At 38.4% G+C, this 24,382-nt stretch overlaps 1 protein-coding gene and 1 long non-coding RNA gene across 3 annotated transcripts in view; both read left to right on the top strand.

The window, feature by feature from the left end:
* Positions 1–1,738, top strand: part of LOC130234152 (uncharacterized) — a 35,511-nt gene extending 33,773 nt beyond the window's left edge. The window contains exon 3 of one of the 2 annotated variants that reach the window (XR_008838263.1): positions 1,704–1,738. This is a non-coding gene — a long non-coding RNA (uncharacterized LOC130234152). Of the gene's footprint in view, positions 1–1,166; positions 1,227–1,703 lie in introns of those variants that run through there. The other variant, XR_008838264.1, reaches the window with a different exon arrangement.
* Positions 1,739–1,775: 37 nt separating this feature from the next.
* LOC130233243 (DNA-binding protein RFX2-like) overlaps positions 1,776–24,382 on the top strand; it is a 28,328-nt gene continuing 5,721 nt past the window's right edge. The window contains exons 1-6 of the mRNA XM_056463197.1: positions 1,776–1,785; positions 3,447–3,770; positions 8,784–8,877; positions 9,147–9,266; positions 12,523–12,644; positions 12,739–12,857. Of these exons, the coding sequence (XP_056319172.1) occupies positions 1,776–1,785; positions 3,447–3,770; positions 8,784–8,877; positions 9,147–9,266; positions 12,523–12,644; positions 12,739–12,857 (789 nt within the window). The remainder of the gene's footprint in view (positions 1,786–3,446; positions 3,771–8,783; positions 8,878–9,146; positions 9,267–12,522; positions 12,645–12,738; positions 12,858–24,382) is intronic.

Genomic DNA, 24,382 nt, shown 5'->3' on the forward strand with positions numbered 1-24,382 from the left:
GGAGGCATTGAAGATGAATCGAAAGAAACTTGATGAACTCTGGGAGTCCTGCAAAAACGCTTGGCCATTCCAGATGACTTTATTAATAAGTTATCTGAGTCATTGCAGAGATGTATGGATTCAGTCCTCCAAGCTCATAGAAGTCCAAACCAATATTAATTATTTTTTCCACTGCACCATGACTTTATATTCTATACTGTACATTATTTTTCTTAAGTGACAAGACTTTTGTCCTAAGCAAGTCAGACCTTTACTGTCCTAATTATATAATTAAAATCAAGGCATGATCATATTTTATTTGGTAAAAGAAGCGTAATCTAGAGGCCTTTGCATTTCATACAAGCCACTTCTGATACCAAATGATCAACTAGAAGCAGAGTTATTATTGTTGTTCCTAAAACTTGGATAGGAGACAAGAATTTTGTCAGGTAGTATATATACTCGAAAGAATTGGCTTTTTAAGCCCCCAAAATGCACATGCTAAAGTTCTTTTATGGTCTTCACTTAGGATTAAAAAGAACTTTAAAATGACTTTGCAGTGGTTTACTGCAAAACATCCATACACCATACACACTGCTAGAAGTAGCATTTAGATGTGTAAGTATGTGCTGTCTTTTTAATAACAGAATAAAACAATGACAGTGCTGAGAAAACAGGAGGTAAGAAGCATTTCTGAACATAGTAAAATGGTATTGTGTACATGTTTGCATGGCCTCTGACTCTCCAGTCATGTCATGTCATGTTTATTTATATACCATTTCATTTAAAATCAAGCCATTATATAGAAGTAATTATATTAAAAAAATGTCAATTAGATTTTCATCTACAATTTCTATAATAAAACCTTATTCAATGTATTGTGTTCAAGTATTTACTTGCATCTAACCTTGACGGACTAAACAAGAAATAAAATAAAGATTTCTCAGAGTTCCAAAGTCATGCCTGCTTATTGCACAATGAACCAATATTGCACAATGTTTACTATATATATATATATATATATATAGGTAAATATTCTAATAAAGAGCACCCAAAATAGACTCCAAACTAACTTATTTTGCTCTGATTTAGAGAACTGTCACATAGAAACAATTCCGCACTCCACATTTCAAAGAGAAAAGGGTCTAATATTGACATTTGTGTGTGTGTGTGTCCCTCACCTGCAGCGTGTTTTAGTTCAGGCCACCGGGTTCTCCCAGAAGGGAGCTCCAGGTGCAGCAGTTGCCAGTGCTAGAGTGCAACAGGTCCCCTCAGCAGGTACACACACACACACAACACATACAGAAGAGTCAATCAAACCCTGCACGCTCACTGCACATCCTGAGGACCCGCAACACCTCTGTCTTATCTTTTGCCTCTCTACATATCTCTTTCACTCTCTCGTGACTGTATTGTCTTTCCATCACACTCTTTCTCTCCCAGCATACTGTCAGAATCCCGAAATGCAGACATGCTTTACTTTCACGCACGTCACGCTTGGGCTGTTGCGGGCTAATATGTTAATAAGTAGTTTGGGCATCGACAGGGCATCTCTGATTGTTGAGGTGAACCTTTGTGCTCACTGCCCCCTACTGCCTGCTGCCTCCTGCCTACAGCTGTTTGTCTCATTTCCCTTACAGAATCTGCATTAGCACATCTCAAGAACTTCGCTGTGGTAATTTGGCAGCAGTCTGATCCGTGTGTGTGTGTGTTTGTGTTTGAAGGTGCAGCAGGTTCAGCATTACCATTCCCAGCAAGGTGCAATATGTGGAGGTGCAGAGGCGTGTCCTACCCCAATGGCACAATGTAAGCACCCTTCTGTCTGTCAGATGCATTCATGTTGTTCACTTTGAGGATGTAACTCTGATGTCAAGGATATTTTTATATTGCCACATTTTCATAAACTTTTAAGCGATAACTGTGACGTTAAACTAGTGACGCAATAATTGTTGTTTGGCGCTATATGTGATTCATTTGAAAGTGTGGTGTTATTTTTAAATGTTAATATTAGACCATTTTGAACAATGTAAACAATAACAGTGGAAAAAAATATTTCCTCTTTTACATTTTCTATGGCTTCTGAGATCCAATAAGGTCAACATATTGATAAATAATGATAGCTGTTTTAACATAAATCTATAATTGAATTTCCTCTTGTTAAAGTTATGGAATAGATTTTACAAGATGCAGGATATGTTTATGGGCCAATGTCATCGCCACTTTGAAATGGTCTATTGTATAATCAGCAATAGTAGGGCCATTTTTGCAGCAGAAAGAGAAGTATTCATGACACTTTTTAAATGTTTATTGCTAAAATACAATTGCTGAACAAACATACTAAATCATTATCATTTATCAAAAGAATTTTAAACTTGTATATTTCACACAAAAATGGAATATGGTATAAAATATACATTAATTTCTATACATTCTACTTTTCTCTCCCCAAAGTTATCTAAAAATCTGTAACGGACTGAATGTTTTATTTTATATAGTTTTTTGTGTAAGTTGTGTAAGTTTTTATATAGTTATTTGCATTTTAAAACTTAATGATGATTTTTTTCTTAATATTTTGTAAAACAAAAACCATAACCATATTGAAAACCCAAGCAGCTTGGGATCATTTCTCTGTATGTCTATGTCCACTGTGTAGTTAATTGCCTCAAATTAAATATTAAAGATTATGTCATTATTTAAAAAGTTGTAGACTAGTATTTCTCAACCATGTTCCTGAGGGCCACCAACACTAATGTTTGGAGTGTCTCTTGTCTGTCACGCTCATTCCAGGCCTTTCAGTCTCTGCTAATGAGCTGGTGATCTGAATTAGGTGTTTTTGTTTGAGAAGACATGGACTGCGTCCGAAATCACCTACTACTCAATAGGTACTAGCATTTAATTTAAATGTACTGCTCGACCATTAGGAAATTATGTTATATACAGTATGAAAGTATGAATTGAACTCTGACATACTATATCCGCTATTTTGTCATGATCATGTGACCTACCCGCGTCAGTTGCGCCACTTCACTCACATTAATTAATTCTCTTGTTAGGCATCATGGGATAGCGTAGTGTGCATCGGATGCACACTTCAGAATCTCGCCGAAGTAGTAGGTCATCTGGGTACTTCTCACATACTTTTTTTTTCGAATTCTATGAATTTGGACACAACTAGGCATGCATACTGTTTTTAGCATACTATACAGTATGGAAGTATGCGATTTCGGACGCAGCCACGAAAAATGTGCAGAGCTGGTGGTCCTCCAGGAACGTGGTTGAGAAACACTTTTGTTAGAATATGGCGACTTCTTTAATCATAAAATATGTTTAATTAGGGTAAAACAGAACATCTAGATCAAACCAACTTGTTTTAAAGTTTGTTAAAAAGATAAAGTCAGTAGTTGTGTTTTGAAAATCAAGACAATGTTAAACATTAAACACGACTGCCTTTTTTCTCCCTTCTTCAGTCGTGCTGCATACTCTTATAACCCCAGAGTCCCAGCTGTATGGACAGGGCAGTGGAAGTGCCTATTTTGACTCTCAAGCGGGTGGTGCTCAGGTAACCACAGTCGTCTCTTCTGGTGGAGTGCCCGCTCATGGCATGGTGGGAATCGCCATGGATGTGGGTGGCAGTCAGATCATTTCCAGCGGCAGTGCCTATCTGATCCACGGCGGAATGGATGGTGGACGCCACCACACCTCTCACTCCTCACGCTCATCACTCTGCAATGGGTACTTTCCCAATGTGCTGAAATCCTTGAAGACCGCTACACTAGTAACATGGGAGGGGAGTTTTGGGGGAGCTGTGGTTTTGAAAATAAGCATAGCCTAATAATTCTATAGTCCAGATGAGGTGTGACAGGAATGTACAGAGTTATGCTTGCATGGTCAAAAACAATAACTCATCCCTCAGTTCGTGAAATCTCCCCAAAAGTTGTGCTTCAAGTTATTACAACTAAAAGTGTATGTGATGCGCTGCATCATTATTGTTAGTATACCCCAAAATGAAACTTGTCTACTTGTGAAGAAAATTAGCTTATTGTTTCCAAAGTAGGCTATGGACAATAAACATTTTTAAGGTATACTGTGGTTTGGAAAAGTCAAGGTTTAAAATCGCCAAAATTTTCAGCTATACCGTTCCTAAGGTATGTGTAAGATTTTTTTATTTATATATATTTTATAAAGATATAGATATATATCTCTAGCACAAAAGATATCCAAAGATTTTAATTTGTAAAGGAAACATTTGTGATTTGTAAAGAGACATTTAAAAAGAATATATTTAGAGCAGTAATCACAATACCGTGAAACCGTGATCCTTTTATCCAAGGTTATCATATCCTCAGAATCTTATTACCGGCCCATGCCTATTCAGAAGACAAATTAAGGTATTTTTTATTAAATATGAGATATTTCTGTCCCTTCGTTTAGTCTGTTCATCCAAAATATGACAAAAAACACTTTTTAAAGTTAAAAGAACTAAATCCACATGAACTGAGGTGGTGTGTAATTAAACTAAAGTTCTGAAGAGACTCAATCACTTAATAGGGTGAACAGATTTAATTAAATCTTTTATCCAAATATAAACACTTGCAGAGACAGAAATTTCTCTTTATTTTTTGTTACCAAATGGCCGTGGATCAACATGAGAGTGAGTGAAGTATGATTAAATGTTAATTTTGGGGCTGAATAACCCTCAAGTTTATAAGTGTTTTTATGAAATCAACCCCTTGTAACTGTCTTCACAAACTTAAATGCATATTTAACTCCTGTCATAACCATGTAGCCTATAACATGATACAGTATATATTTTACATTGTGTGCAGCACACTAGAAAGACATAGGGAATTAAAACCATAAAGCCTGACTTGAAGTTCACTCGCTTCAAGATGTGTCTGAATGTATCGATAAAACGCATTTGTGAATGAATTCAAAATGAAGTCAAAATGAACTTTTATGTGGTAATCAAAAACATGTCATAGATGATGTTTATTCTTGCCGCCTTCACGACAACAGTGTTTCATGAGTCCCTTTCTCAGAAAGATGCATCATGCAAACACATTTGTCTCTAAGAGTTCTGGGTAGAGAAGAGATGACACACACTGTCATGAGAGTCTAGCTTTCTTTCACAGTGTGCTAGTTTATGAGGTGGGCTGGAAGCAGGGACAGTGCTTAAAAAGGCGACTGCCTCTAAATAATCCAGCTCTGCCTTGTTTTAGCAGTTTTCACAGCCACTTGAGTGGCCTCCGAAACAAAGCAACCCCTGGGGCTCATTACCATTTGGCCAAGGGCCCTCTGGAGCCTTTTAAAGACTTGGAAAGATGCCCATTTTTTTCTCTTCTCCCAGTCTCCCTCTTTATAAGTTTCGCCACTCTGCCAGAACTTTCTCTCTGCCTCTTTATATATATCTCTCTCTCTAATCTTTTCTCCTGAATCTTTTTTCATGCCTTATTCTCTGTATTCCAACTTTTGAAATAGTATTTTAAAATAGTATGGAAAGACAGTCCAGTTAAGAAACTTGTACCCTTTTCCCCTGCTAATACCTGCAGAAAAACATGTTTATTTGGCTTAAATTAAATCAGCTTTTTTTAGCGGCAGACATCAAACGCGACAGTGTCTTTACAGAGGGCACGACCTCGCTAACTGTGTGATTTGAGAAGTGGCTAGCGAGATTGTCTCATCTGTTTGAGAGTAGCCTGACCTCACGCCCTGTGTGTTCAGCTCATTAGCATATATGAGGCCGAGACAGGAAGAGTGGCGTAACCCTCTGAGTTCCTCACATTTGCATGCTTTTTGTCCACCCGTAATGAATGTGGCTGCAAACACTGACAGACTGTAATGGAAATGCTCAAAGTCCGGCTGCAGCTAACAGACTGATTTCCTTTTCTTTTTTTTGTTTGTCTGTGTCATTTTCACTCTCTGTTGTCCCCCCCACCCTCAAATTTCCACCCCCTGTTTTTTCTCCATCTCTTCCCCCCCCTTTCCTGTCTTGCATGCTCCTACTTTTCCTCAGCTTGAAATGGCGATTGAAAACCTCCAAAGTCTGAAGGGATTGCCACTCACAAAAGCAGCCTGCTCAACAGCCATGTAAGTCAAACTGGGAAAAAACTTTATTGAAACTGGAACAAATCCTGAAAAAAAGGCTTAGTTCATCCTGCCTGCTTCTTCGCTTTGCTTTTCACTGCTGTTGTGAGCATGCTTTTTCCAGAACAACCCCCTTGCTCTGTGTATTTTAGATTTAAAGCACTGCAGACCCCCCTGCATTTACATTACACTGCTTATTCAGTCAACATCTCAGGGATCAGCATGTCTGAGACGTGCTTGGGAAAAGCATTTAAACCTTAAATTTAATTTTTTATATTTTTTATATTAAAATGTAGTTTTTACAAAATTTTAAGGCTATGAATATTTGTAAATATGCAGTTTTTTGTAGTTTTTTTAGTTTAGTTGTTTTTGTTTTTAGTCAATTTTAGTTGTTAGTGTGTTATTAAGGGGTCTGATTTTGCTTAATTTGAAATTTTTGCTCACTCATTTTAAACAGAGGCCTTTGTTGAGTGTTTAAAACTCTGTCCCATGTTGTTTCCTGGTTCTCAGGGAGGCCTGCAAAGAATCTGCACCCATAAACTTGAGCAGCTCTCACCCATTGCATGTTTAAAAAATAGTTGACTAATTTGAGAATCTGTTCAGCCACCTTTTTTATCTTCCTTTTAAAACTGTTCACCCAAAATTGGAAATTTTGTTATTAACTCAGCCTCAAACTACAACATTTCAAAAGCCCCTATTATGCATTAAAAAAGATCATATTTTGGTTTTGGGGGTCTCCAACAACAGGCTTATATGCATGCAAGCTCAAAAAGCACTTTCATCGCTGTCTTATAATAACGATTTAGTTTTACCTAATTATCCCAATGACTCCCATATGATTTGTTCAGCGATTCATTTGTTCCCAAACCCTTCCTTTGCGTGAGGCTAATCTGCGCTGATTGGTCTGATGACCCAGTCTGTTGCGATTTGGCCGACTGCGTTCAGCACAAGACGGAGATAATCGCCCACCACGGCTTATCAACAATTTTGAAGTAGTCGAAGTGCAGAGTGTATGTTGAGCCCAATGCAGGAGTGCATTAAAGCAACACAGCTAAACACCAGCATATTTCTCTATTCTTAACCATGACACACATTCAGTATTAATCCACACAGTGGCAAAAGCTGAATTATTCTGAAACTTGACCGCCGCACATGGTTAGGAACAGCTGACAGTGACCATAGCAACGACAAACGGCAGAGGATGGCGAGCTCACAAACGCATTTAAATCTGTAAAGAAAGCGGCACATGCCATGTTTTCAACATGGCTTTAGATGCGATATGAGAATATAAAAAGTTAACACATTTAAATGCATAATTTGCAAGCTAGAAAAAACAAGGAGGCAACCATTTTAATCGCACTTACTTAAGCAGGTCGCACACCAGAAGCGCCGGTGCGCCGCATAGTGCCACGCAACACCATACATTTCAGAATTCTAAACAGTTTCTATTAGGGTACACCACCCTGGGTACACGCCAGCCACGACTCAGGACACTGCTCATTTTTCTGCCACGCCACAGAGCACCATCTGATTAGTTTTATGTTAAATATCATGCGAATGTGCGCGTCTGGTGTGTGATAGTTTTAACTGTCATGTGCGCGCCGTGTCGCGGTGCCGAGCGGCACTTCTGGTGTGCGACACGCTTTACACTTGTGAAATGGAGGAAGAAACTGGTCCATGAACTGTGTACTGATAAAGTTCTGATCAAGCTCTGACAAAGTCCCAATACACCAATAGTCTTCTCGATTCTTCCTTTAACAGACGGCCAACAAATCCCGTATGTAAGCATGTAGATAGCACTCCTACGGGCAACACAGCACAAGGTTGGGGCTATAATGCTGAGGTATTTTTTGCAAAAAATAACCTTCAACCACTGACTCTTCACAGCCTCATCTTGGGTAGGGAGAATAACACTATCTTTCCCTTACACTTCAGAGCACATCGTATTTGTGACATGATTCAACCGGAATCTGCTACCGTGTTGTCTTCTTCTTTTTCTATCTACATTGTTTGTGGAGGGGCGGTTTAATTTTACCAGGTCTGCGTGAGCAACAAATGGGCGGGGCTTGAGTTCCATATCGACAATCACGCTGGCACGCCTACAGATTCGTTACCCCGACGATTTATTTAAACCACTCTGAGTCCAAATCTTTTAAAGATGATTGAAGATGATTGACTTTTAAACACTGTGCACTTTCAGACTTAAGCCTTAGATGGATATTTCCCTTCATTTAGAGCTGTGTTACACCACTGCATGGAAGGTCATTTCAAAACCCATTATGGGGCTCTTTAATGCAAATAAATTGGCCAGGTACATACATAAGTTAAATACAAGTATAAAAACAGACATTAAGCACAACACATGATAACAGACTTGTCCATTTTTGGGTGAACTAATTACATTTAAATCCCACAGATTTCTTTTAAATCTGTGTAGTTAAAATGCAAAAGTGTGCAGATACCATGAGGTGCTTGTTATCAGCCAGTTAAATATGGTAGTTACATCAGTATAGCGTATGTATGATGAAATATTCTTGTGGTTTGGTTAATGTCCTTGTTTGTGGAAAAGCTGCTTGCTGAGATGCTGTTATATTGATTATCCTGTGTGGGTGTGTGTGTGTGTATAGTTGGCAGTGGCTGCTGGATAATTACGAGACCGCTGAAGGTTGTGAGTCTGCCGCGAAGCCTCTCTCTATAACCACTATCTGAGACACTGTCAGGAGCAAAAGCTGGATCCAGGTTAATTGCCGCCTCTTTTGGCAAACTCATCCGCTCCGTCTTCATGGGCCTTCGCACGCGCCGGCTTGGTACCAGGTCAGACTACACCCCACAGATAAAGCAATTATAAAGGCAACTGCATTACCAGCTAGTCGCTTTCAGAAAGAAGAAAAGAAAATCCAGTCTGAAAAGTGCAGCAGCACAGGGAAAAACACTGAGAGCAAGTGATTTGCAGCAGATACTCTATACTTAATACTTAAAGAATGATCGCTCCAAAATAAACGATGTTCAGTCTCAAATTGTGGTGTGTTGTTGCTGGAATTAAAAAGTGATAACTCATTTTTTTCTGTGTGTGTGTGTTTCAGGGGGAACTCAAAATACCATTATTATGGCATTCGTCTGAAGCCGGACTCGCCTCTCAACCGTATGCAGGAGGACACGCAGTACATGGCAATGAGACAAACACCTGTCCATCAGAAGCAGAGGTGAAACAAACATCCTCTCTCTCTCCTTCTCATTCGCAGGCAATCTTTATCTCATATCCAAGTCACGTCTTGGCCCATGGCATCGATGTCTTTTCATGCATGTCACAGTCAATTTTTCAAATCTCGAAAAAAGTTAAAGTTCTCGATTCAGACAGTCACTTAATCTTATTACTGAAGGCCTCAATAATTCTCAGTGTTAATCTAACTTTCAAAATATACCCATGAATACCCAAATTTGACACATTCTGCCTCAACGGTCAACTTGTGCACTTTGCACAGAGTGAGCAGTTGTTAGACAGCTTTTATTCTTTTTCTGCCTTACACAAAATCAAATGATCACAGAAGTCCTGGGATAAATTTTGTTGTGTGTTTATAAACTCTAATGTCTATTAGGGGTGCACGATGTTGGAAAAATCTAGCATTGCGATATTTAGCTATATATATATTCCAGTATAAATACATTTTCACCAGATAACTTGAATATCTCTATTTGGAAAGAATTTATAATGTTAGATCTGTTCGTGTGATCCATAAAATCTAGTAAACAATCTATAAACTTTTTAGGGTCCCCCAACAGATTTTCGATGTGGTCTGTGCTATTTGCAGTACATTTGTGTATTTGCATGTTCATTCATTCATTTTTTTTTGGCTTAGTCCCTTTATTAATCAGGGGTCGCCACAGTGGAATGAACCGCCAACTTATCCTGCACGTTTTACACAGCGAATGCCCTTCCAGCTGCAACCCATCACTGGGAAGCACCAATACACTCTCATTCACAGTCATACACTACGGCCAATTTTAGCTTACCCAATTCACCTATACCACAAAGTGGGGGAAACCGGAGCACCCGGAGGAACCCCACACAAACACGGGAGAACATGCAAACTCCACATAGAAATGCGAACAGCCGATGCTCGAACCAGCGACCTTCTTGCTTTGAGGCGACAGCTCTACCTACTGCGCCACCGCGTCGCCCTGTATTTGCATGTGTTTAAGTATTTTCACACATAACAATCTATAAATATAATTTAAAAAAAGATACAATTGAAAAAGTGTTTTATCGTTGTCCCAGTCTAACAGTATTCATTTACAGTAATTGAATGAAAATAAAAATAATTCAATCAAATGAGTCGCTGTTAAAGTTACAAATGGTACAAATTATTATGCTTGAATGCTTTTAAGGTCATTATACAATCGCAGGCATCAAAAACACATGCAAATGATGAATTATAATACAAACTCAACATTGCGTATGCTCGCGATGTGACCATTGCGAATGATCACATTGCAATATCGATGCTGAAACAATCTATTGTGCAGCCCTAATGTCTATAGCTAGGTTTTCATCCACCTATTTTTATGCACATTTTGGAAATAAAAACGGTTGATGGATGCGTTTATATTATATGTAAAATTTTAAAATTATATGTAAATGGACAAACCAGCAGGCTGAGCACACTGTAAAACATCTGAATGTTGTTTTGGTCATTCTAAAACGCAGTAACCATTTGAGTATTAGTGGTAATCTGTTATTAATTACCTCCGGAATTGCCAAGAGCATCTGCGTCTGACGCCTTCAAATGCCACCACACTTTCTTTGCGTGACAGCATATTGTCTTCTGATGCGCAAGTAATTTAGTAAATAAAGCAAAGATTGACGCAGCTTCTCCTACCGCAGCAAATTCCGTTTCGTAATCAGGAAATGACAATTTTGTTGAAAACGCTGCATTATTTAAACGTCCAGTTTTGTGTATAAATTTAATTCGCATCTTTGGATGGAAACATAGCTAATGATAGTGATCAAAATACTGTAAATAACCTAGGAAAACAACTTGACTAATTTGTTAGTCCAGAAGGTGGCAATGGGTAATTGGTGCAATATATTTGTTATTAAAAAATTGTTCAATTCATTAATTCAAAAATGTAGATTCTTCATGAAACTTTTTATTTAAACTATTGTAATAATTTTTAAATGGCTTGCAGCAATAATACATTTCGGGATATACATTTTTACATTTTTATTACATTTATTTTGTCTCAATACTAGACTTGTGGGAACTCTGTGATCTCAGTTTTAAAAAGAAAAGAAAAAAGTGGTTGTGAACAGATCCAGAATTGTGCATCTTTTCTAACATCACAGTTTCCATTTGCATTCAGACTGAAACTCCAGCCTGGATTTTGCAGACTTGATTAAACTAATAATGCGCTCAATCAATCATTTACTTATGTAAGTTAAGTGATTTATGCTACAAATAGCATCTTATTGATTCATTAGTGAAATGTGTCATTAATTTACCTTGACATCCTTTATAAAAATAGGTTACACTTTATTTCAAAGTGACATAGCTGACATGTGCTTACTTTGGGGTTAGAATATGGGTTGTCATTAGGGCTAGTTACATGTAATTTTTCTTAACTCATTGTAATTACTATAGTAAGTTCATGGAACGTGTACCGGATGGTACAAAGGGATGTTTTCAACATTATTTCATGAGAAAGACTTGGTTCGAACCAATCAGTGTGCTCTGTTGTGAATGAGGTGCAACTTCAGTAATATGCATGATACAGCTTTGAAGACTCTTTTTACCTGTTACAGTGTTCAGAGAGATGCCACAATGTGTTGCCAACTGTAATTAAAACAACTGGAAAAAGAAGAAGAAGAATCGTTTAGAGACATGGGTCATCTGTGTTCTGTTTTTAAATGTGCCACAACAACAGTTTTGTTTCCATGTCCCTGCGATGAAAGCACAGTGTTACCAAATAATAGTTCTTAGCAACCAGTTCACACATGATTCTTGTAAATATCATTAAATCCTGTGCTCTATTTGAAGAGTTTAGATGCAAAAACCTCTAAATGCCGTCTGAAATTTTCCTCTAAACTGAGCATTTTATCAGACTCCTGTGTGTATGTTCAGTAATATCACTTTTATGGAAAAGAATAAGTCCTTTTCCTGGTCTTTAAAGTGGAATATCTCAACATAAACAAAGGAGGCTGAGAAAGATGTTCACTTTCGATGGAAATTTCAGACTGCACTTAGGTTTTTGCATCTGAACTCTTCATTTCTAATTCCTAATTACTTTTTCATAAATCAGAGGCTCTTTTATGTGTTGGAAGTGCACGGATCAGCTTTAAATTAGACATTGGCTCTGCATCCTGACGAAAAATCTTCTTCTCTTTCTCTCTTAGTCATATCCTCTGTAATCCCAGTAGTGAATCCTGCATTTAGTCCTGCTGTCGGTATTTCCTGTGTCCAGGTTTAAGCCCTTTCACAAGATGGATGGGATGGGGGACAGTCTAAATAGTGGCTCCCAGCATTTGTCCAGCACCCCTGAGCAAAGCGTGGCGGCACAGTGTCAGCATCACCAGCAGTACATTGGTAAACCTCCTGCTACAGTCACATCAAAACAGCTGAATGCATGCACAATCACCTTCAGCTCTAATACTGTTTGTGTGTGTGTGTGTTTTGGCAGATGTGTCTCATGTCCTTCCCCCCTTCCCTTCTCTTGATCTGAGCTCCTGTCCTCTGCCAGAGTCCATCAGCATGACCGATGTGAAAAAACTACAGAGCAGCTACAGGATTCACTGCGAGGTAAATTGTAGGTGTAGGAAATATTTGTAAATGTAGCCTGCCTAATTATGAGTGCTCCCAGTGGAAGGAAGAGCTTTACAATGTCTTTGGAAGGAAGAAACTCTTTAACAGCTTTTAAGGAAATTATAAAAGCACTGGCAGAAATAAGCTTCCTCATACTGGACGAAATTACTTTTCCATGTTATTCTATGCCTGTTAAAATATTTAAAATGTATCTTTTCAAAATGAATATCAAAGTAAGAATAAATAAAGCATTAAACCAGGGATTCTCAATCGGTGGCCCTCAGCGATCCTGCAAGTGGTCCGCGAGATAGCTTAAAATGAACTCTCAATATTATACTATAATTTTGGAATTTCATTAATAATTTGCTATTTTAAAATGATGGAAGTAATGCACTTTCTCCTGTTCTCTGGTTGATTACTTCAAACTCGGTGCAAAAAGCCTCATGATCGCGTCTGCAACTAGTACACATAAGTTTGTGCATTCAAAACTATATGTGAAATTAAAGTAAAAGTCTCTCTTTGTGTATTTTTGTGTGAACTATTTTATATCCGCATAGTTGTCCAAATTAATATCCTGTGAGTGTTTCATAAAGGACGCATGCCCATAGTGGAGGATCTAGCAAGGCTCAATGGTGTTTCTGCCATAGAATGTAAACCAAACTTGCATATGAGCTTCAGACGTGCTCTGGCGGAGCTGTTCACGCGGGAATAAATTTCCGAATAAAAGCGCGGGAGCGGTCGGTAACTCTGGTGTAATTTTAACAGGAGTGGGCGGACTCACAATATCGCTCCAGAGCGAGCAAGCAAGCGCGCGTGGCGTGTGTGTGTGAGTGCGCGCGTGTGTGTGTGTGTGTGTTTGTTTGGTGCTGTCTATGTTTGTGTATGTGTGTGAATGTGAGACAATGTGGTGCTGTGTGTCCATATTTGTGTGTGTGTGTTTTACAGACAGCTTGTTATAGCCACCCCCCAAAATACAACACTGTGTATGGAAAGCATCGTCAATGCACGGTGATGCACAGAAATATCGAATTAAACCAAATCGATGGCATGATCATCGTAACTGAACCGAACCATGAGACCAGTATAGGTTCACACCTCTAATATATATGTTAATAAATAAACCTTTAAATAAAGAAAGAAGTGGGCCCCAAAGTGAAAAATGTTGAGAACCCTTGCATTAAATGAACGTTTAATTGTTTACAAGTGAATCAGAATATGAGAGTGGGTATGTATTAGGGCTGCACGATATTTTGTTTTTCTGCTATATTTATTGCAATAAACTGTATCTATACAATTTCACCAAATGATCAAATAGCACAATTTGGAGAAAATGTATAGTCCCACTTTATTTTAAGGTTCAATTCTCGCCATTAGCAAACCATTAAATATGACCTTTAACCATTAACTGAATTTCCTCTTTTTATTAAGGTAGTTAAGGTATTGGGTAGGCTTAGAAAGGCAGAGTAAGATCATGCAGAATATGTAGTTTATAAGTACAAATGAGTAGCCAATAATATCCATGCTAATAAGCAACTAGTTAATAATGAGAGTTGGTCCCTAAAGTTTTATCAAATGTATTAATTTAGATTGATTGGGATGATTCTGTATAGGAGTAAATCGTGCATAAAATGTAATAAACAAACTACAAGTATAGATGAATGCAATAAAGCAAAGATAAAAGTGAAATAAGCAGTGCATGCTTTGTGGTTTTGTATATGTAAATGTAAAAATACACTGCATAGTCAACTCAGCATTGCATAACTTTGCGATGTGACTATTGTGGAGGCACTCATTGTGATATCGATGCTGAAATGATATATTGTTCAGCTCCAGTATGTATCATGTCTTGTAGTCAAGAATGGATAATTATTAAAAACAATTATGACTGAAACAAAAAATGAATGAAGCTGCGTTCTATTTGAGCGTTCTATTATTATTTTAGAGATTAAATAATAATAATAATAATAATAAAGTCGAATCATTTTAAGTGCTCTTAAAATATAGAAGTTTCTATTCTTTCTGTGAATGTGTTACCTTTTGTAGATAAGGAGTTGCTTCCTTTCATGAATAATAAATACTTCATTTTGTGTGTGCTGGAAAGGGAGTGTTTGAAGATTAGATTTTTTCTCTGTGATCTCATTACGAAAAGGCTTTGCTTCATCACACTCCATTTTTAAAAAATGACTTTAAATAGCAGGAATTCAATTATTGTCTGTATATAGTCTTAAACCCTGGGGGAACTAAAACAACCTCTTTAAGTTTTCCTTTCAATTTCGGTGTGTTTTAATTGGAGAATAAAGGTTACTTGATTTATGTTTACAGCAGGCAATGAGGGAATGTGCAAAGCAGAAAAGTCAGTTTCTTCCTCCATATTTTTCCTCTCTCTCATTTTTCCCCTTGCTGACAGAGTTTTTACTTTGACATGTTCTTGGGTTTTACTTTTTCTCAACACAGCCGGTACTCGTTACAGTGTAGCACAATATTCTGACAGACTAACTCAAGCCATCTTCATTTCATATCTCTCACTTGTAGTGTCATTTCTGCCATGTTAAAACCTCTCTGTCCCTCCTCATCCACTGCACAGCTTTGTGTTCCAGGGCTTCTTTCATCCCTCAGACTAGGAGTTTTCAGTCTTCCCAATTAACCTTTTATCCAGCAGGACCTTTGCTGTCCGTCTGTGCACATCTGTGAGTCCTTACGTGCTCCTTGCTTCTGACATATAAGTTCATTTTTTTTTAGCTGGTGAAGCATAGAAGGAAAGTGTGTGTTTCTGCAGCATCAAACTGGAGTATTGACTTAAGAACTGATTGTGCATTCTGAATACATTCCACTTGATTTTAATATACAGTAGCCAGGTTTCCAGTGACAGTCACAAGCAGTCAAAACGTATTTGATCTCTGTTCAGACAGCTGTCTCGTTTATTAAAATGGTTCCATTTATATTTGGCCATAAAAATGTGTTCTGCAAAACGGATAGAAGTCCGAACTTCAATTCTTGTGTTGTATTCAAATTTACAAATAACCTGAAGCTTCAGATATCAATCAGATCAGCTTTATGAATCTGCTGACATTTTTTTACTATTTCTGCGCAGAATTTTGTAGTCTGCGGATTTACGCGGAATAATTTTGAGAGCATCATAGCTAAAAACTTAAAGTCCCCATAAATCAGAAGTTGTGACCGTTATTTTTTTCATATTGTGACGCAGTTCCTAGAGAAACGGAATATTAAACACAACAGTGGTCGTGGCTTGATTTTTCTACTGCGAGCTGAACGGATGTAGTAAAGTAGGCATTTCATTCAGAAAGATCGGGAAAATGATTTGGAGCGAGTAACCTATTAGACTTCTCATCATTTCTGTTTGTTCTGTTCTGTTTCTGTTTACAAAACTGACAGTAGGAGCAGTGTGGTTAAATATCCACAAAACTAGCAGTGTAAGCTAACAAAATCATATGGTCAGTTTTGATTTCTTGGGAACTTTATTATCATTCATTCATTCATTCATTCATTTTCTTTTCAGCTTAGTCGATATATAATTCAATTCAATTCACCTTTATTTGTATAGCGCTTTTACAATGTAGATTGTGTCAAAGCAGCTTCACGTAAATTGAAACAGTGTAGTTCAGTTATCAGTGTTTAAGTTCAGTTCAGTTTAGCTCAGTTCAGTGTGGTTTAATAATCACTACTGAGAGTCCAAACACTGAAGAGCAAATCCATCGATCTGCAGCTCTAAAGATCCCGAAACATGCAAGCTAGTGGCGACAGTGGCGAGGAAAAACTTCACCAATTGGCGAAAGTGGAGAATTAAAAAAACCTCGAGAGAAACCAGGCTCAGTTGTGCACAACCATTTCTCCACTGGCCAAACGTCTTGTGCAGAGCTGCAGTCAAGGCGCCGGAGGCAGGAAGCTGGGGTTATTAATCTGGGGCCGCCACAGTGGAATGAACTGCCAACTTATCCAGCATATTTTTTATGCAGCGGATGTCCTTCCAGCCGCAACCCATCACTGGGAAACATCCATACACTCATTCACACTCACACACTACGGTCATTTGTAGCATACCCAATTCACCTGTACCACATGTCTTTGGACTTGTGGGGGGAAAACCAGAGCAATCGGAGGCAACCCACACCGATCACGGGCGAGAACATGCAAACTCCACACAGAAACGCCAACTGACCCAGCCGAGGCCGAACCACCGACCCTTCTTGCTGTGAGGCAAACGTGCTACCCACTGCGCCACCGTGTTGCCCGAACTTTAACTATATGAAATACAAAATAATACCTTTTTAACTGCAAATCCAATTAGAGCCACTTAATTGGTAAACAAGCAAGCAACTTATATGATATATATGCTAAAAGACAGAAACTATTACTTTTACAGACTGTAATGTAGATATCATAAACATTTTCAATTTGTCAATATACTGAACCTAATTTAAAAACCTGAATAAATATAAATGTACACACATTACACAGGTAAATAAATAGACTCAATGATAGGCAAAAATTTGCAGAATTTTCTGCGCGCACAGATTACACAGAAGTACTGTTTGCACGACTTCAGCAGAACACTCTGCACCACCTTACTAGTAGCAAGTTGGACCCCCCCTTTTGCCTTCAGAACTGCCTTAATGCTTTGTGGCATAGAATTCACAAGGTACTGGAAATATTCTTCAGATATTTGGTCCATATTGACATGATAGCATCATGCAGTTGCTGCAGATTTGTGAGCTTCACATCCATGATGCAAATCTCCCGTTTCCACCACATCCCAAAGGTGCTCTATTGCAGTGGTTCTCAACTTTTAAACCAGCGACCCCCAATGTAAGATCGTCAAGAACTCGCGACCCCCCACTACCAAAGTACATACAAAACAATAAAAATAACCTTTTTTAAGCTGTTTACAATATTTTAACTATATTACTATACATTACAGGGCTCGAAATTAACATTTTTGCTTGGTAGTACTGGTGCTCCTATCTTTAAAAATGTAGGCGCACTAGCCAAAATTTTGTGGCTCCCACCAATTATCGCAATGTTACTACAAGTTTTATAAACAGATTTATTGCATTTGAAATCAACAATAATCAAAACTAACAAGCAAATATATATATATATATATGCATGCGTGAGGAAATATGTCTCAATGAAATCCCGTTATCACAAGAAAATACATTTTTATAGCTTAATTGAGTGACCAAAAGATACACAGACGGACCGCTCACCGGCACTTTTGCTATTTTAAGCGACGACGAAAAATCGACTTTGTGCAGTGGGCGCATGGTCTAACAGGGTTGAGCTTATTCTCTAATGAGTTATAGGTGTGTTTTAGAGAATAAACCAATCAGAGTCTCATCTCCCATTCCCTTTAAGAGCCAGTTGCGCCGCTCCATAGCGCATTTGTTATTTACATGATGAACTTGTAAGTGGAGAAAAACTGAACACTTCACTAGAGAAAAAACAGAGCATCTACGCGCGAGAATGAGAGAGGAGCCTCCTCATGTTTACTTTCGCTTTCACTCTCGTGTATAGGGAAATGTGTTGTACGCACAGATATCTATTAGCCTATACATAATATAATTTGTTTTAAAGCTGTAGATTTGTTTCAAAAACTATTCTAAATTTAGTTCTAATTTCCAGCAAACAAATAAATGAACAATAATAAAATGAAGTGTGGTCAAAAAACTGAGTTTTATCCAAATACCATGCTATGCCCATATGGTCTAAAACCTGACAGGTGGGCAAATCTAAGCTTGTTTTTAATAAAACAAATATAAATATGCGTATAATAAATATGCTGCTAATAATAATAATAACATTATTTACAAAAGCAAATTGTTTTATGAATAAACTGAAAAAGCCCACCGAGATAAAGAAGGCATGAAAGTATGGTTTTTATTTTTATGTAGGCAAGAAAACCAATAATTTTGTAATATTTTAATCCTTTAATTATTATTCATATATAAAGATATTGCGTATTGCTGTAATCCTGTGTGTAATAAGCAATGTGTAAGCGAGGTGCACAAAACTAACGCCTATAGGGCGCACATACAAGCGCAAATGCATTTGCTATTTAAACAGCGTGGCGCTGTTTGCTGAAACTAGCAAACAACAATTGTGCCGGGTGTATGATAGGGCCCTGTATGTATGTGTGTGCGTGTGTGCGTGCATGCGTGTGTGTGTGTGCGCGCGTGCATACGTGCGCAACAGGTGTCATCCTGCAGGATGCTTAACCCTTTGACTGTCGCTCTACCAAACAGTGACCATGTTTTTACTTTTTTAAGTGACTATTAAAGTAATATATAGAATGACTGTTTTTAAATTATGGTTTACACGCACTGCATTGTTGGTTTACAAAAAAACATAACTACTGTTGCACTACTGCACTTGATTTTGGTTTTATTGTAAAAAAATAAGAAAATAAGTTAAATGAGAATCTGAAATATTTTATGGCATACTTCAAAAAATAAAGATGATTTGGTATTCAAAAATGTTTTATTTTGATTATATTTCAACCAATTTGGTCTTACACTTCATATTTTCAGATTTTTCATAGTATATGTATTCATTCCAGTACTTTTACCATAAACCAACATATCAACCATTTGGTAGAGGTGGATATTTTAGAAATTATGGGATGTGTTGAATAAAATGCATTGAGTTTGTTAACTAGCAACATTAGTGACATTTTTTTTCTTGGTGGGGTTGTTAAAGGGTTAATAAACTAATTTTTTTTTTTGCTTTGCTTTAACGCTTGTCTGACAAGCCATTTTAGCAGATTTCCATGACAAGCACAAAATCTGCTAATATCTGTAATAATTATAAGGCAAACTAATTATCAGCCTATTGCTTTTGTGTAATTTCTTTATCCTGGAGAATTTGTCAAACACAATCCATCGAATTCATCATTTGATTGGCCAAGGCTGCTGTTGACATGACTAAATTGGATTATGTAATGTGATACTTGGACTAGAGGCTTGATGAGCTGATTATATCGTGTGTCTGTAGATAGTCTTTGCTTTTTTGGTGGTAAGGATGACCGATAATCAGCCAGGAAGTTTAAATACCAAAGAGACATATGGAATCTTTCATGTACAGCTGTAGAAATCACCACACTCGGAAGGGCGTGTGATAATCCAGCTGTTGTTATGATGGAATCAAATCAGTCAATAAAGGACTGGAGTGAAGGCTTTGTTGTTCTTGTGGATCAGCAAAAGAATGATTACTCAGCCTGCGTGACTCTGAAATCCCAGTGTCGAAGTGTAGACGTAATGTGGAGACAATGTGGCATGACAGAATCACTTTAGAAATTTCGGTCTTCCTTCCTGTTAACCAAATTGGCTGCCGTTGACTTGTTGCTATTTGGCATTTAGCTTTGGTAGTCTGCTAATCTCCTTTTTGCTGTCTTCATTGAAACAATATCAGGAATATAAATGGGTATTAAATCGCTGAATAATCCTTCACTTTGATTCTAGCGTCTAATTTGCCAGCCAGAACTTGTTGACTGTTGCAATACAAAGCCTGCAGCAGTAACTCAGCTGGCTAGATCAAGTCAGTTTCTCAAAAACTCATCCTGAGCAGTTTTTCTGCATGTGTCACGTGGTTGTAGTTACCAGGATGCATATATTTGTGCACTTCAAACAGACACCTGCTGTTTTGGTATCACTAAGGCAACAAGGTGGTGTGACAAAAACACTAAGGTTCCCCATTTTGTGTCATTACACTACAAAAAACTGAAAGAAAGATAATTATGATTATGGAAGCAGACACATTTAACAATCTTGTCCTTCTTCACCTACTCCTAGTTTGTCTTTCAAAGGTAAGCTTTCTCTTTTACAACACTTTTTTTTTTTTCCCCCTGTTCGGAATCATCCTCCGCTCAGGGTGGGGGTGGTGCGGAAATCTGGAAAGGGTTACCGGGGGTGGAGGAGGATGAGGGGGGGGGGGGGGGGGGGGGTAGAGTTGTAAGTGTGAACAAACTGTCTCCATGACAACGCTCGACCGATTTTCCTGGCTGCCAGAGCCCTTTGCTTTTGGTGTACTGGCGACGGATGATGGACTAGGGTTGACGGCAGTTGAAGATTGAGGGTTTGGCGTATGTACCTGGTTTAGACGATCAAGGGAGCATAAAATCTTCAGTTTTTGTTTTGCTTGGGCTCACACAGGACCCAGCTGACCACTAAACTGTCTAATTTCTCAGCCCAACCTTGCCATCTGCACACCTTAATCTCAGTGGCTCAGTCATCATAAGATGTTGAAATAGATCTAAAGAACTGACTCTCATAAGCCCAGGTGTGATTCATTTTATTGATGTAAAAGTACAGCGCATGTGATGTGTATTTCATCATTGCAACAGTATTATGGGCTGGGGTGTGAAGTAAATTGTGTCTGTTAAACAAAAACAAAGTTATGACTAAGTTTCCAGAAAAAAAGGAGAATGTTTTGATGATTTTAAAGTAATTCAAAGCATATTGAAGCATTGCTGACGTTCTCAATAACACTGATGTGGAAATAAAACAGAAGAGTTAAGGCTGATTTATACTTGTACGTCAAGGCAACCCGTATGCTCTGGCACAGCAGTCACATAGCCCTCACCATGGCTGACGTGCACCTCTTAATAATGTAACAACACGACGAAACGACACGTAGCGCAAGCTCTGCAATTGGTCGGCTTGGTATCGCTCATGGCGCATGCCTTCGCGCGTAGCCATGTATTTATACTTCTTGTTGAGCTGTTTTGTGTGCTGCAATAACACTTCCGAAACACTAGCAGGCTGTAGGTTTGTATGTCCTCTGTATCGAGTTTCTTCGCTGGTGTTTTGTTTTTTCTGAATGCTAATTTAATGTACAAGTGGCTAAAACTCGCTCATCAGATGCGGGAACCGGTGGACGTGCAACAACTTAATCATAAGGTAAAACCAAAAGCTTTTTCATAGGACTCGACACATGTAAACAATCGCTCCATTGGGCTTGTGGCTCTCAGCACCGCCCAACACTCGGCAATGCTACCAAGCCGACCAATCACAGAGCTTGCAGTATGCGCTGTTGTGCCTTTTTTTGAGAGGTGCTCATCAGCGTCGGCATTTGCGACGCCCGAAGGCTGTGCCGGATCATACGCGGTGCTTGCGCAGAAGTATAAATCAGCCTTTAGGCTTTTCAATCCACTATGAACCATGGTATTGCTGTAGAAATGTTGAATATTCCTATTGAACTGTGTTTGAGTATAAATATAGACATGAATCATGACCTTTATACTTTAGCCTTATAAGTTGAATACATTTAAAGTGTTTATTGTTGTTAAGCTGCAAATTATTATTTTTTGTACTATAATGTTCGTGTTGTATGACATGCTGTCACTTTTTTTTATAACAAATTTGTAACAATTTAATAACTTTTTACAATGGAAGTGAGTTTGTGTGTGGATTACTTTTTAAATTGGTTTTAATTCTATGTATGTCCAATGGTTACTTTTAATCGAACTCAAACTGTCAGAATTTTACAATTTCACCAATTAAAAAAAATAGTGTCATGTGCTAATGGTAAATATAGTATAATGATATAAACCATAATGAACTGTCTGTCTGGTTTCTACATACTTGGGAGCAAAAATCTGCCTTTACAAAAAGTGATTGCTGTCGTGCCATTTATATGTGCTAATTAGTTTGTCTACAAGATGTCAACTCTCAACCAATCCGCCTTGTGTGAGGGGATTAGAATATGTCTGCAACAACTACAAAAACAATTTTGTAGCTCATGAACAAGGGTGAATTTTTCTATGTGTGCACAAATGTATGCATGGAAAAAAAACATTGCGGTTCAGACAAATCTGTGTGTATACAGAAACGGTGTATACTGTATAAAAGTTCTTCACCACATACACACACATCACCCAAGCTTAAAAACATTAAGCTTCATGTTTCATATTTCATACTGTTACGTCGGATAAATGTTCTATATCCTCCAGTGGCAGGAGCATTTGTGTGTGTTTTGAAAGTGGTGTATCTGCAGAACGTCAGCGCAGCTTGTTGGACACAGATGTCCAGTATAGACGGCCCTTTAATGCAACAAGTGTCTCTGCTTTATTGCATGGCTGTTCGAAGCTTCCGGCGGGTCGTAAAAGCAATCAGAGTGTATTTCCAAGCTGCATGTCTATCAGGAACGTCTGGATTATTTAGTTGGAAAAGTAATTTGAGGCTTTGTTTTATGAAGGGACTGTTGTATTTGGGGAGAGTCGTGGTGCAAGATTTTTTTTCCTCTCTTTCTTAACTTTTTTAATCTTTTGATGGCTTTAACACTCCTGTCAGCATGCAATTGCAATGAAAGTTCTCAAGTCCTGAAGTACAGCTTTCTGTAGGTTTTTCTCTATTAAGGCACATGCTTTTCTTCTCTGCCGAGTCCCTGCCTCCGCTCCAGAGGGTCAGAGTAATAGCTTATGTATTATTGTTCTAAGTTTCTGGTTAATGTGAGATAGAAGGATCACTTGGGGATGGCATTGTTTGGTTTGGGAAGTATTCTGTTGGTTGCATGGCAACAGGCTCCTGGAAACGGGAGTGGACGGTGTGCCACTAGCAACCGTTGTTGCTCTGCAAACAATGTGGGGCCAGTGCAAACAAGAGCCAAGACTGTGGGCTCCTGTTTTTAATTGAACATCTGCATGTGCTTTGCTCTGATCGAGTGTTGTTTAAGTTCAATCTGTCTGTGACAGATGTGTCTAAACCATATTCTCACACTAGCCTCAATCACAGGTATTACTTTATGTTTTGATTGTCATTTAGGCCTGCTTCATTTCCAGAATACTTCTAGGAGAGGATTCACTCTCCGTCTCTTTGCACCCAGGTTAATGAGAACTGAAGGAAATGGCTGCGGTGTTGTGGTGGTCTTTAATAGCTCATTTGTGTTCGTCTGAGGTGAGCGTTTGTATCGTACGGCAGGGAGTCTCTGCTCTACTGTAATAAACCAGAAGCTTATTCAGGACGGGCCTCACTCGCTCTTCACACCAAAGTGCCAGGCTTCTCCTGCTGTTTTCTGCCTTTGTGCGGCCCAGAGCTGCTGGTGGGGAATTTGTGTGGCTTTTAACCTTTTCTAGGAGCTTAGATGTGCATGTCTAAAGACTCTAGTTTGCTGGTTGTTGGTGTAGGGGTAAAATAAATGTAAAAAAATATACCTGAGCGGCAGAATACTGTTGGCAAACATATTGACACTGTTAAGAGAGGTGTTCAGATTAATATAAAATTATTTATTAAAATTAATATATAGCGCGTGTGTTTTCCTCAACGTAATACTCATACATTAATTCATTTTCTTTTCGGCTTAGTCCCTTTATTAATCAGGGGTCACCACAGCAGAATGAACTGCCAACTTATCCAGCATATGTTTTTTTACGCAGCGGATCCCCTTTCAGCCACAACCCAACACTGGGAAACACCCATACACTCTTGCATTCACACACATGCACTACGGCCAATTTAGCTTATTCAATTCACCTGTATCACAAGTCTTTGGACTGTGGTGGAAACGGGAGT

The sequence above is a fragment of the Danio aesculapii genome, chromosome 8 (assembly GCF_903798145.1).
Source record: "Danio aesculapii chromosome 8, fDanAes4.1, whole genome shotgun sequence".
NCBI lineage: Eukaryota > Metazoa > Chordata > Actinopteri > Cypriniformes > Danionidae > Danio > Danio aesculapii.